At 44.4% G+C, this 14,250-nt stretch overlaps 1 protein-coding gene across 1 annotated transcript in view; it reads right to left on the bottom strand.

Moving 5' to 3' along the window:
* Positions 1–4,452: 4,452 nt before the first annotated feature.
* Positions 4,453–14,250, bottom strand: part of LOC8026581 (venom protease) — a 69,585-nt gene continuing 59,787 nt past the window's right edge. Inside the window, exons 6-7 of the mRNA XM_042291244.1 lie at positions 8,570–8,715; positions 4,453–4,735 (exon numbers count right to left, since the gene is read on the bottom strand). Of these exons, the coding sequence (XP_042147178.1) occupies positions 4,580–4,735; positions 8,570–8,715 (302 nt within the window). The 3' untranslated portion in view covers positions 4,453–4,579. The remainder of the gene's footprint in view (positions 4,736–8,569; positions 8,716–14,250) is intronic.

Raw genomic sequence — 14,250 nt, 5'->3', positions numbered from 1 at the left:
GCGATTTTATTTATAATCGAAGCTTGGGTTCAACTTGATCACATTAACTGTTTGAATAAGGTTAGACTGGCCATTTTCAATTTTAACCGAACGCGTGGCTAGGTCTTGTAGCAAAGTAAACATCTCATGAAACTGTTTCACTTGAGCCTCTGACATGGGTCCCGGCTTAAGTTCCACATCCCCGGACAGCTCTAGCAGCATCGTGCGAAAATAATGAAGACACTCGGCAAGTATACACATAATTGTGACGGGTCACGGCAGCACTAAATAAACAACATTATTTCTCTTAAATACATCTATGAGATAGTACTTCTTACTAACCTGCACGATAACAGGAAGAAGTTTAGCCAACATGCCACGTCTCGAGCTGCCCTGCCCACTCGTGAAGTCGTGATGAGCAGATTTTTTTGTAGGCGATGGGGGGCCCTGGCGTCGATGCTATGAAGCCGAAGAGGGTGTAGTTCATGTGACGAAAGTGGTGTACTGCGCCGAATCCATGTTGTGTAGATGACGCATCAGGAATGGAAGCGCGTCCGTTGCCAATCAGTAGAAGCTGCACGATAGCAGTAAGTTTAGCCGACATGCTACGGCTCGAGCTGCCGTGCCCATTCGAGGCGGCTAATCGTAACGGTCCGTCGGCTACCTAAGTATAGTTTGTTAATTAAGCTTTTAATTATTGAAAATAGGCTCATTGTTCCAATTCGAAACTTGCTGAGTGTCATCAAAAACCACTAAATTAACACTCTTTAAAACAATATAAAGCAGGGGCAACCTTTTACGGCGTTCTAAAGAAAAACGCTGAGTTTGGATGCCTTGTTTCAAGGTGTCGGTTTCTTAAGGGAGCGCATCTTTACGCCCGCTGTCGTGCTCCCCAGTGGTCACTGCGCGAGGCCACCACTTCGCCTTCCTGGTAGGATGGAGGGAAGTAGGGCGCCCGTGTGTTGCGGGTCTCGGCCACAGAGGACCAGGACCGCAGGCGCAGGAATGCGCTCCGATAAGAAACCGAAACCTAGAAACAACGCATTCAAATTGAGCGTTTTTCAGAAGGCCGTAAAATGCTGTCCCTGCCTTATATATTTCTATAAAAAATTCGGTTGAGTTTTTTTTTTTTTTTTTTTATAACACTTAAAAAGTTTCAAATAGGACCATCTCTCTATGTGCACTAATTAAAAATATAATTAACAAGCTTTACTTAACTAGCGAACTGATCGTTCCGATTATCCCCTGTACTATGTCCCTCAGGCCGCATAACTCACCTGCACAAGCCGCATAAATGTAGCTTTCAGAGCTTCTTTTTTTACGAACTTATAAAGATGAATAAAATATGTACGCTTTAGAGTTACACTCTTTTGTTGTATGATGTTGCACATAGCGCTAGACCTTTTCGGGTCGTTTGTTTAGGTTACGCTCCAACTGCCTGCGGTATTGATACTGGTCGCTAGCCAGCAGCTTTTTTGTTAGATCTCGACATATGCTCTAGATTTGTACCAAAAACCTAGGCCGCATTTATTTTTTTTTTTAGTAATTTGTGATAATGTAATGTTATTCTTAAGTAATATTGAAAATATTTGGGAAACCACTTAGGCTACTTTTCGATACGTTTGGGGCACTGAGGAACAAACAACTTCATGGCATCATTTATGATCGCTGTGAAACTATGCACCATGGAATCTACATCAGAGTATTGTAAGGTATCAACCCAATCATATTCACCAAAATATTTGTAGAAACCAAAGTATTCGCCAACGCTCTATGCGTACAATAGTGAACCGGACGAGACCCTTGCTCTTAAAAACAGGCGAAACGAGACTGTAAGTCGAGGTTGATAAGCGTCAACAGTGACCAGCGGATCGTCTACACGAGTCGCTTCCGAAAACGGGATGTTACATAAAACTAGATCCAAAATATTACCGGAACAATTTGTGACCATATTGTATTGTGTAAAATTGTTGAAATTTATGAGGTTAAGGAAACAATACGCTTTTTGACGTGTGCAGTAGCTTTCGCGGCATGCTACCGAGGAAGTGGTTGCTAATACAAGATATTAATCTATTATGGGCTGAATTCACATCATCATCAATACTCTTAATGCATCAAGTTACTTTTGACCAAAAAGAAAGTATTTCAACCAGGACCTGCCAACCATCTTTGAGAATAACTCAAAAACGTTTTGTAATCTAATTTCACCAAAATGCAACAGTTGCTTATTTCAATTAATCGATGAGAGCGGAAACCCAGTCGACGAACAGCTATGCTCCGAGGTAATGAACAAATTATCCGCTTCCACCTTTACAAATGTGAGTTCTGTAGACATGCCTGAGTTACCAACTTCCCACTATCAACCTATGCCCCCCTTAGTGTTCTAGCAGCCGGTATGGCCGCCCTTATCAGATGGCTAAAACTCTCATCGTCCTCAGGACCAGATAACGTATCATCCAAAATACTGAAGAACACTTCGGCTATATCTACTTCCCAATTACACTTGAAATTCGAGTAGTCACTGTCCGAAGGCTGCCTCCCGTCTGATTGCAAAATGGGCAACATTGCTCCGGTCCACAAAAATGACGATCGCTTAATGCCCTCAAACCATCGTCCTATCTCACTAACCTCTGTCTCATCGAAGCTTCTCGAACATATTACCTACTGTCATATAACGTCTCATCTAGACAGCGACAACTTTGTTCTACAAACCCCAGCATGGGGTTTGTAGAAAAAAGTTTCCTTCACGTCCTTCATTTTTTGAGGTATTTCGATCTCGCGATATACCGTGCTAACAATCTGAGAAAGATATATATGTATATATATATGTTGTAATTGACGAAGCGCGTAATAGTCTCGATGTCATCCCACTTGCTGTCAGCTCTGTCGAAGACTGCTCGGCGTTTTAGATTTCTTCAGCATCGATCTTGAGCGCGCTTCCCCGAGATGCAACAGCAGAACAGCGAGTGCACGTCCCTCGGGGCCAATGGCAAATTTTCCTGCATGACTGGTATGAAGTTCTTCTTTGTCTTGCACGAAATATTTGGTGAGTGCCGTAGGCAAGAGATAGAGCTTCCACGAGCAAGCCGTTGTCGACCTCGGCAGCACACATTATCAACTTCGTCTGACGTCCCACAGAGATCGAGGGTCCAGCATAGACCCGTACTTATGTAGATGGCCACATGGATAACGACCAAAATAACGAACATCGACCAATTTTGAGAGATTTTAACCTTTCTTGACATGGATTCCAAAGGCGTGACAGTTCACGTCGAATTTTGAAATCCTTGTGGAGACAGGCCAGCATTGGTTGATGAATATCTCCAAGGCGGTTACAATTTTTTTTTTTCAATTCTGTAAATTGATTAGGTCCTTTCCGGTTGTTCTCTTCAAAATAGAAACTGCAACATCGGACATAAAACAAGAAATTATCCAGTTAATGAGTACATTTGTGTTAATTATATAGCTAATTAGTAATTTTTCTGCGTTCCCAGACGTCCGACGAGGCTGGGAATTTCTTCCAGCAAGGTTATATTTGAGCTCGAACCGTACTTTTTATCAAGTTTTGTCAGTCTTCGCTGAAACGCCCGGTATATCTCTCCTACGATTTCCCCACCTCTTCGCTCGTTATGCGAGGCCAGTATCAAAACTTGCTTTGAGGTCATTCCTATTCTTTCATTTTTCCAATTCACGACAGTTGGAATATTGTCACTTACCAGTTGGGACAAATTCAGTCTATTGCCATTCGACCTATTCATTATTTCATACTTGATTCAATCAATGGTACGCCTGATTGGCGCATGATTCCCGAAGTGGGTGACCATAAAAGAAAAATAGTTTACGGGCTTATTTTACACGGTGCATAATAAGGCCAAAACGATAAACCCTAATTTTTTCGCCCTGGTAAAAATATTGTAAGGACGATCAAAGTTTTAAATTATTCCCTTTCATGAAATGTGCCCGCGAAATATCTCCAGAATCACTAGTTGGATACAAAATTTGAAATTGACGAGTATTTTACGTAAGGCAAGACCACAATTTGAACTTCACCGATGGGCGTATTTTAGCCATTATCAGCGAGAATTGTCGGCGTACACTGAGCCAAACTGGCGACGGAGAGAACGGCGCACATGACGATGGCAATCATGGGGCGCCATCTACGGCCCAGCTGTTCTGAGGGCCGGATCTGTTATACGTGTGAAGCGGAAAGACAGCACACTGCATTTTGAGTGATCATTACGCTTCCTCGTTTCCCCGAATGCTAAGTGGCGCTGTGGAAATTACTCTGGCCCGACTGCTCGCTCAGAGGGAGACGACAAAAGACAGGATTACCGAAGCAAGGTAACCCAACCCCAGGTTTATCCGAATAAAGGAAAACGAAAGCTACATGTCTGACACCGAGTACAGCAAAGACAAGTTCGCGGGTGGACACCGGCTCCATCCGCAATGTCGTTTAGACTTGTAATATTTGTGTTCTCCGCACGACGCTTTTATTCCAAGCCCTCTCGCTGCGCTGGTTCAGCTGGTCTCACACTTGCTGTCATTATGTCCGAACGACGCAGAGTGAGCCGATAATGGGACACTGAGTGGAAGGGCCTTTTCAGTTGATGATGCCCTTGAGCCAGTCCAGGTAGCTGGTCACCCTGGTGTAGATGCCCGGAAAGCCCGGAGTGGCGCAGTCCTTCCCGGACGACACCACGCCGAGCACGTAGTAGCGGCCCTCGAAAGGAAGCACCAACGGACCTCCGGAGTCGCCCTGAATTCGGGAATAGACAGAAGCAGAAATGTGAAAACGTCAGTGTAGCAAAGATTCTTCGATGTACTGCCTTTACTGGTCCAGAATGCGTGCCTTAATAATGTAACATATCGGTGAAGATACCTGAGCTTCATGCACCAAGTAATATACTCCGTTTCACCGGAACGTAGCAAACGGAGAAGGCTGCGGTCCTAGTGGGCCAATCAGCGCGTCGGAGGGAGGCATGGGACTATACTTTTTCTTCTTAGCTGTGCGCATTGCTGTCAGAGCCACGGGCGGAAGAAACGGGAAGGGAGTTTTTTGTACAATGTTTGAGTGACAGGCTAATCTCACCAATCTCACTTTTTTAGTGGGCGAACCCACTAAAAAGGGTTCGGGTAGCAGCGCTATGTGTTGGCCAGTCTCCTAGTTTGTCATCATCTGGAGCGCTACCTGCTTTTGAATATCCAGTACCAACTCGCCCAACAATCTTCACTAATGGGGTAATAAGCGTTCCTCCTTCTCCTCTTCTCCATTGCAACTGCTTGGGTTCTGCTCTCGTACCGTACCTATGGTGTGGGGTGTCCCTTGCTTCACCTCCTTTGCTTTCATTGGTCCAGAGAGGCCGCAGCGTTCGATCTTTGCCAAGGTACGATAAAACAAAGTATATATAAAAATATCGACGCAGACTTTTGTGAAGACCACGAGGGTAGTAACATGGAGTGTAAGGTAAGGCGTGCCTGCCTCCCCCAAACTAGAGCACTGCACGGGCCCGGGCCAGCCCGAAAGCCCGAGCCCGGCCCGGCCCGCGGGCCGGGCTCGGGCCGGGTAGCACGTATTTTCTCGGGCCCGGGCCGGGCTCGGGCTTGAACAAAAAAGTTCTCGGGCCGCGCCGGCCCGGGCCGGCCCGAGCCGTGCCTGGGCAATTTTATGCCGTAAATCATAAATTGTTGTTGATAGCAAGAAGTTTGCTCATTAATCTTTTAGGTTCATTGAATACAAAAAAAGCGAAGTGCAAATTCACTACAGCGTCGTTAAAAATAATAACTAAAAGACATCTTGAAGCTAGAAAGCCTTCAAGCTTTTTCCGTGTGAGCGAGGGTTGCGTTATAAGTTGTAAACAAAATGAAGTCCCAGTCATATGCTTGTCAGCCTGTCTGATTCATCCCTCTCAAAAATATCTAGTTCACTATTAGGAAGATTTAGAAAAACGTACGCAAGCGCTTTGGGTACCGTAAAAATAGCGTTGCGATGTAAAACCTTTGGCGATGCTAATTTTAGCTTGCCCAAAGTGCTTGAGTATGTTATTCTAAGACTCCCTTATTGCACAGAGCGCGACACTATATTAGCGCGAACAAGCGATCGTGTTTTTATGCTTATCTCATAGAATCAAAACGCTGTTTTCAAAAATATTAGTGTCTTTAGAAGTGCTCATCTGGGCCACAGACCTAAGCGGTATACTTTGGTGCCTACTAAAACCATTCCGAAGTAAAATTCGAAAAAAGAGCCAACGTCCTGTTCGCGGTATCAGTGTCGCGCAGAGTACAAAGTCCGTTCCGCGCTTGCACGTTTTGGGAACCGTCTTGAAACAAATGTTTTAAGGGATTAACTAGGAATATATTAAACTTAAGTTTGCCTGAAAGGGTTGTATATTTTAAGAACGCGTTGACATGCAAAGCTACTTCAGGACATATTCTTAAACAGAAAAGGTGCGCAGACCAGGCTTAGAACGATGGAGACTTTTTGCGAAGAGGTTGCGATGTGCAGGGCCTTATAAAAGTAGGTTGAAACGGGACACGTTCAAACGCAAAGGGTGTTTCGGAAACTGGTTCAAATAAGAAGGGCGTTTAGGGAATAAATCGAAACAGGACAAATTCAAACGAGAAGGGCGTTTAGGGAACTGGTCGAAACGGGACGGGTTCATATGGGAAGGGTGTTTAAAGAATGGGTCGAAACAGGACGGGTTCAAATGGGGAGCTCGTTTCGGGAGCGGGTCGAAACAGGACGGGTTCAAACGGAAATGGGTTGTTTCGGGCTACAGCCATCGGGCCGGGTCGGGCGGGGCCTTGAAATTAACAATTCTGTCGGGCTCGGGCTGGGCCCGGGTCGTGTCTCTTTCGGGCCGGGTCGGGCCGGGCCTAGAAATTTAAAATTCTGTCGGGCTCGGGCCGGGCCCGGGCCGTGTCTCTACCGGGCCGGGTCGGGCCGGGCCTAGAAATTCCGGCCCGTGCAGTGCTCTACCCCAAACACTCACCCTCAGAAAGCCACTGGAAGGCTTCGCTGGTTCCATTCAAACCGCTGAAAGAGGCCGATACATTTCACGACTGGGGAAACCACACCTTGTTCCTCTCTTCTCTTCTCAGCAAAATGCTAAAACTATTGATTTGAATAAATACTGTCAGATGGGCCAGTTGGTACATGATCTCCTTTGACAAAATGCGCCGCAAGACAAGGAAAGAGTAATTCGTTGAAATTAGCACTTCCTGTTGTCTTCCACCTCCAGTACCTGTCTTGCGGCGCATTTTGTCAAAAAATATTGATTAGAAGCACGCCATAGAAATTTTTTTTCTTCTCATGGACCCGCGAAGGCTGCAGTAAATTGAAAATAAATTTGAGTTCCGGAACTGCTGACCCTTTCTTTATATTTGCCGGAATATCTCTAGAAAGCACTAATAGGATCTGTAATACGCGATGGAACCTAAAAATATAATATTTCAGTTACTCGATCCGACATGTATTTTCTGTACAGAGCCTGAACAACTACAACTGTAATGTCTTGAATTTTCGACCGCTATACTGAAGTCACTAACCATTATATTTCCGAGAATTCGAATAGCTTTGAACCTATTGTACATACCTCGAATAAAGTTTCAATATTTCCGTGCGATATCTTTTATTTACATACGTATAATAGGATGTCCGGCACTCCATAAGAAGGTTCAGTGTGTACCTCTAAGAATTAGTGGAGAAACTAATTAATGCGACCACGGCTTGCAGGCGTGCATAGGACTCCATCAGCGGCCGTAACCAAAAATAATTACTTGGAAAATTGGGGGCTCTTGCGTTTTAGAAACTTCGGGGGCGCACAAGATTACACGAAATACGGCATATTCAGCATGACGCTTATCTACACAAGGACGTTTAACCTACATAAAGACTGCAGTTGCGCAACGATTGAGCCGGTGATTACACTCGGGTTCGGGACATTCTTAGGGCTAGAGCTACGAAGCAAGCTACGCTTAGAAAGCCGACACTTCCCCAATTGCTTCGAAGCCGAAGCCATTTAGTTGCCTATTGCGGGGTGGGCTTAATAAAACTTTTGTAAAAAGTCTCAAAATTGTGCGTGCAATGTCGTTCAAGCTCCTCCTGGCCCCTGTAGCATCTACCACGTGAAACTGACGATAGGAAGAAATAAAAAAAAAGGGATAGCAGGTCAGTTGCTGGCCTGCTTTTTCCCAATGGCCACCGATTCCTCCGTCGACTCCGACGTCTACTACAACCGGCTTTGTGTAGATAGTTCTTGGCATTCTATTCGGCGCAGCAGACGCCGCAGCACGCTTTTCAACACATTCAACGGTTCTATGGCGATAGTTGTGATTCGAAAATGGGATGTTCTGAGCTATAGATGCGAAGTTAGAAAGCACATATGATATCGTATCGCGGTCTAATTTAATATTTCTCATGAACGGATAACTGCTTCGTGCGGTTTCGGATAAGATGCCGGTAAGTGCATCAACGATTTGAGGCAACAAGCCGACTGAAGTGCCGTTATACTCTGAAGCGGTGCCTATTTGGTGCTTTCAATGTAGGGGCGTATGAGTTGGCGAGAAGGGCGACTGGTGACGCCGGGCGTACCTGGCAGGAGTCCTTCTTGCCGTTGGCGTCTCCCGCGCACAGCTGAGTCTTCTCGATGGGCAGGTGTCTCTCGTACGCCTTCCGGCACTCGGCCTCCTCCCAGATGGGAATCTGGGCCTCCCGGAGCACGCTGCTGCCTTCCCCGGCTGTGTGGAGAAAAAAAAAAAAAGAGCGTCTTGCACTCAGCGTGTCTTCTATACAACCACAGCTCTATAGTCCCTGCTTAAGAAAAGGAGGGAGTCGTGAGTTCCAGAAATCCTATTATGACCGTGCAGCCACTGCGAGCATCTGCTGATGGAAAGGTCGCAGAACGAATCACGAACAAAATATTGAGAACGTAATGAGCCACCCCTTGCGTTTAATTAAGCTGGCACTGACTATAGCGATACATCACCGGTGCTCATTTCACACCAAAAACAAACGGGAGGCGTCATTGCTAAAACAGCCTCGAATACGTTGCATGCTCAAGGCGTTAATAGATACGAACGATGAACTAAATGATCACGATGAAAAACTGACGCACAAAAACACGAGGACCGGGACAGGAACGCAACACAGAGGAGAGACACGCGCTAGCTCACAACTCAAATGTCCGTTGAAACGAAGGAAGAAGCGGGAACGTGCAGCAGGTTCGAGGAAAAGAACACTGCCACAAGAGGCGCGGCAAGGACAGGAAACGCATTCACCCGGATGGCCCGGGATTCAAAATCACCGGGACGAGGGGCGCCGCAACGACTTTGAACACATTCGGTGCTCTTCAAAAGAAGCCATTTACTTGCCAGTTAGTGACGCCGAGGGCTGGCTGACACAGCGGTCTCCCAAACCGGAGATGTTAAACGTTTCCAATACTTACCTTGTGGGTATGTCTCTTTATTGACATAATAGAGTAGTTTGATTTGCGTAAGCTACGCACGAGAAGGTTGCGCAATGCAATGGTAGGTGATCCTCACTGTAGACTCTAGACAGAGATTATGTTCATTAAGCCGATCATTCAAACACCGTTCAGTTTGACCGAAGTAAGGTCTACCTCAGGAGAGGTAGGTGTTATATATAACCTCAAATGAACAATGAAAGATACATGTTTCTTTAAGCAAGTGTGTTTTGCAACATTTTCTGCTTTAATTCAGACCTTAAAAAAAAAATGCCTACTTTTTTTTTTGAAGGGGGGGGGGGGGGGGTAGAGAGCACTAAGGGGACACCATACCGATTGGCCACCTGTTTGAGATTAAGAGGAATCTTATGAAGGTGCGGGCATGACCACCGCCATTTTATTTTTCCCTCTTGACTGGCTTTTTCGGCCCCTTTCTTTGAGGGTACCACCACTTCTGCTAAAACCTACGACGGATAACTAGATGATTTTAGTCTTATCAATTTTTGCTTACAAACTAGCTTTGATGGCATGAAAACATGACTTATGTAGTGTCCGTGATAGGCAAGATGTAGCTCCGCTCCTTTTAACGACTTTAGAATCTCAGAATCTGCAATGTAGGATAGCTTTTTTTGAAGAGGGTGAAAAGGACCGGCAGAGGTTAATTGGGTTGGGAAGATATCGAAAGTCAGAAAAATGCATAATGCCTGTTTTAATCACTTCAAAAATGAAGTAAAATTAAACACCACAGCTTAGGAAAATGCTCAATCATTAGGAACTATATTGTCTTCTGTGGGTCGTTTGCAGATTAATAGGAAGTCACCTACACATCGAAACCGATTTGTAAGTGGCGGAGAGTAAATTAGGACTTCCATAGCGCTGTCAACCCTTGAGATAAATATGGGACTAAATGATCAATTTACATCTAAAACACACACAAAAAAGACACAGGTACACAGAAACAAAACATTTTTTTAAATACATGAAAGTCTTTAACTCTACTACCAAAACCCAAATTTTGTCCGTCCGTCCGTCCGTCCGTGAATTTTCCGCTGAATTCAGCGGGGAAAATGGTTTCATTTGACGTCACCTGACGTGACGTGACCTACAAACGTTGGGAAAGCTGCACGTGACCTATATGTCAACTCAGCGTCTGCGCTAAGTTTAGCGGGAAAATTCACGTCTTGTTTCCAAAACACCAATTTAGTTTCCCTGCTAAATTGAGAGAGAAATTCACGTAACGTGACCTAACACCCACTTAGTTACAAGATAAATTTAGCAGGAAAATCCGCGTTTTGTGATCTAGACACCAATCGAATTTTCCCACTTTATTTAGTGGGAGAATCGGACCTTACGTGACCTATACAACCATTCACTTTTTCCGCTAAATTTAGAGGGGAATATATACCAGTTCCCTAGCCAATTCTCTATAATGCATTTCATGCATTATAGTGCGTCGAAGGTAAATTCGCTAATAATTTCTACCAATATCGTATACGATAGTAGAGTATGGCGAATCGTAGGCTTCGATACCAATCGCGCTGTTCTTGCTTCTAGGCAAAAACTATTACTGTAAATAGGGAATACAATTATTCTAAACGTAATTGGAAACATCCTGCTAACGGTGGTTATAAAAAAGAGGTCTAGTGACTAGCTTCCCTAAGCGGATGAGGGTCACACTTATAGAAATTGAAGGTTTTCATTTATGAAATTAACATTGATTTCTAGTTCTTTGGCGGTGATATGATTCTATTTTAAGGTATGCTTCACTAATGCAGCTGATATTCAAAAATAGGCTTAAGGGCGTATAAAAGCCCCCTTAGGTATAGTAAAGGTTATTACAGAGTACTTTCGAGGAAAGAAAGCTTTCTGTTTTGGTTTTCATTTTCCCGTCCCGAAACAAAAGAGCACGAAAATACGTATGTATCACAGAAAGAATCGCCAAAGTGAAACCGTAGTAGAGGCATTGTTGCTGAATGAATACACAGGCAAGGATGAAGCACTTTTGGGGTCGGTCACTTGGTAAGTCTTGAATGCGGTTTCCCTAGTGTTTGTCAGCGAGCTCGCTACCGACCGCATTCGACACACCCCTTCGCACATACACATGTTTAATTTCGTGCCATGTTTTCCGATTACTGTCGGCTAGGGAAAAAGAAACGCGCACATAACTGCAAAAAAATATTAAGGCACGAAATATTGTGGCACCGTTGTGCCGCAATATTTCCCAAGCAAAGCACGGACAAAAACTAAAAATAAAGAAGTGATTTTTTCTTGTTCTAACCTTTCGTACACCCAAGGCGGGCAGTTGCGCCACATATCACTCTTCTGGCAGCCTGCCCTTCGTTGTTACAAAATTAAAAAAACAAACAAAAAAACAGAAAAGTAAACTTAAAAAAAAATTTTAAAAACACTTATATACACACTTCTCTGCGCTCCACACACACCGCATCTTGCGTTGCGTAATATATTAAAAATATGAAGCCCTGAGCGCTTAGCTACAATCCAAGCTCTTTCCTCTTTCTATAATTTTGCGAAATGTATATTTTATCGAACGTGCATGAGCCAGCAGTAGCCAAATCTGTTTTGAACGCAGTATATGGTCCTTAGTTTCCTCGTGTGCGGAAACGCAGTAGTTTTAGCCCTAGCAAGTTTTTATGCCAGATGTGTATCTGATCTACAGGGTGTCACAAAAAAGCAATTGACAAGGTTTTTTTTTTTTTTTTTATTGCAAAAATAAACCAGGCATTGCCGAATGCTCATTCTCCGCCCAAAGGTAGCGCTAGAGGTCACAACCAGATACCAAAGTTTCCAGCCCGATCCAATACCTTATTCAAAAGTTAAAAGTCATTTTTTGAACATTTCAATGGGAAAATGGCGGCCGACAGAGTTTTCGAACATGTCGGGCTCTATGGCACTGGAAACTGAAATCGGGCAAAAATGGGCTGCGTTTTCCCATTTAATTTTTCATAAAATCACTTATAACTTTAGAATAAGGCATCAGATCGAGCTGAAACTTTGGCATCTTGTTTTGTGACCTTTCGCGCTACCTTTGGGCGGAGAATGCGCGTTCGGCGGTGCCTAGTTTATTTTTGCGATGAAAAAAAGCCCTGTACATTTTTTGTGACACCCTGTATTTCGAAGAAATTTATTGAAAACATACCCAGGCAGCACAAAACGTCGTGAAAACGTCGAGAAGAAGTCCCGGACGTCCGTGACGTCCCGCACGACTTCGATCACGTTTTTTCGATGTTGAGGTGACGTCCTTATATAACGTTCCATTAGAGTCCAATCAGTGACGTTGTGACGACGTTGTATTTCAACTCGAACGTCGTCGACGTTCCCACTACGTCGATGCACGACGTTCTCACAACGTCCAACGCTCACGTTTCTTTGACGTTGAACTGAAGTTCATAAATGACATTCCTTTATCGTCCTGTCTGTGACGTGCTGGCGACGTCTCGTTTCAACTTTAACTTCGTCATGGTCACTACGACGTCAAGACAAGATGTTTTAGCAACGTCGAACACTCACATTTCTTCAAAGTTAAAATAAAGTCCAGGATGACATTACATTATTACCCCGTCAGTGACGTTTCAGCGACGTCGCGTTCACACTTAAATGTCGTAAACGTCATACAAGACGTGCTGGCAACGTCGACCACTCACGTTTTGTTCGACTTTTTTAGATTTTCCAGCTCCACCTCCAGCCGCAGAATCACTGTGGTCAAGGTGACAGTGCTCAAGAGCCGCAAACAAAACTTGATTTTTGAGAGGTTGAGGAATTTAATTATTTATACATTAATTAGCGTATTTCAAAATGCTCTTGATTGCACATCGATGACGCTAGGGAGGGCATTTACAAAACTCAATGTACACGGAAGAAAAAAAAATATTATGAAAGCATGTTGGGAATATCATTCCAGTTAGGTGTGCTTGTTATAATTTTGGTTTGTTTAAAATATTGTTACGGGTTTAATTTACGACTAGAACGGAGCGTCTAGAACGGATCGAATTGTGAAATTCTTGCATTTTGTATCACTATTGCGTGGTGCACGTTAAGACGCCAGGCTAGCGGTTGTACTGCACTGGCTAATTTGCTCATCTACAGCGAGAGACTCGTCGCAACTTTCAATGGCTGACCAACTAGACGCTGTATAAATATCCCCATAACCCAACTTGCTTTTTGCACGCGCGTTGTCGTCTTTCATGGGTCCTGGGCCCTGGCACGCGCCTCAGGGGCGCCGCTACACTGTCCCCTCTCCAGGTGATTTCAGGCCTGCATCCTTTCCTAGGAGCATCCATACTGCTCCGCGACCAACCGAGATCGTTTTAAGGTTGGTCAATTTCTCTTTGTATTTTCTAACCCATGCTCACCTGCGCACAACCAAAAAATTCGTATCAACATCACAGTTCATCCACAACACCAACTTCCAGCGCCTTAGCGTTTTCGGTAGATCGGGACGCAAAGTCACGTGACTGTCAGTACAGATCTGGCTTTCGTTGCCACTGGTGACGTACCGAAACGAAAATCACATGCCAGCACAGACTATATCAGAGCACAACTTTACTGCACACTTGCGCATTTTTGCAGTTGACTCAAAAAAAAAAATGGCCGGCATGACGAAATCCGGTAGATACTGTCAACTTTTTGTGGAAACTGAATGGCCCAGATGACGGTCCAAAAAGCATTCAAGGCCAGTCCGCACCTACGTGTCGGAAAAAAAAAAAACACAAAAAAAGGAAGAAAAAAAAAAAAAAAAAAACCGGCACGGCGCGAAAGAGAGGGGGAAAGGTAGGAAGAGGAGATGCCAGTG

The sequence above is a fragment of the Ixodes scapularis genome, unplaced genomic scaffold, assembly GCF_016920785.2.
Source record: "Ixodes scapularis isolate PalLabHiFi unplaced genomic scaffold, ASM1692078v2 PGA_scaffold0__279_contigs__length_252992795, whole genome shotgun sequence".
In the NCBI taxonomy this organism is placed as follows: domain Eukaryota; kingdom Metazoa; phylum Arthropoda; class Arachnida; order Ixodida; family Ixodidae; genus Ixodes; species Ixodes scapularis.
Note: the sequence above shows the minus strand (reverse complement) of the source record. Positions and strands in the feature narration are given on the sequence as shown.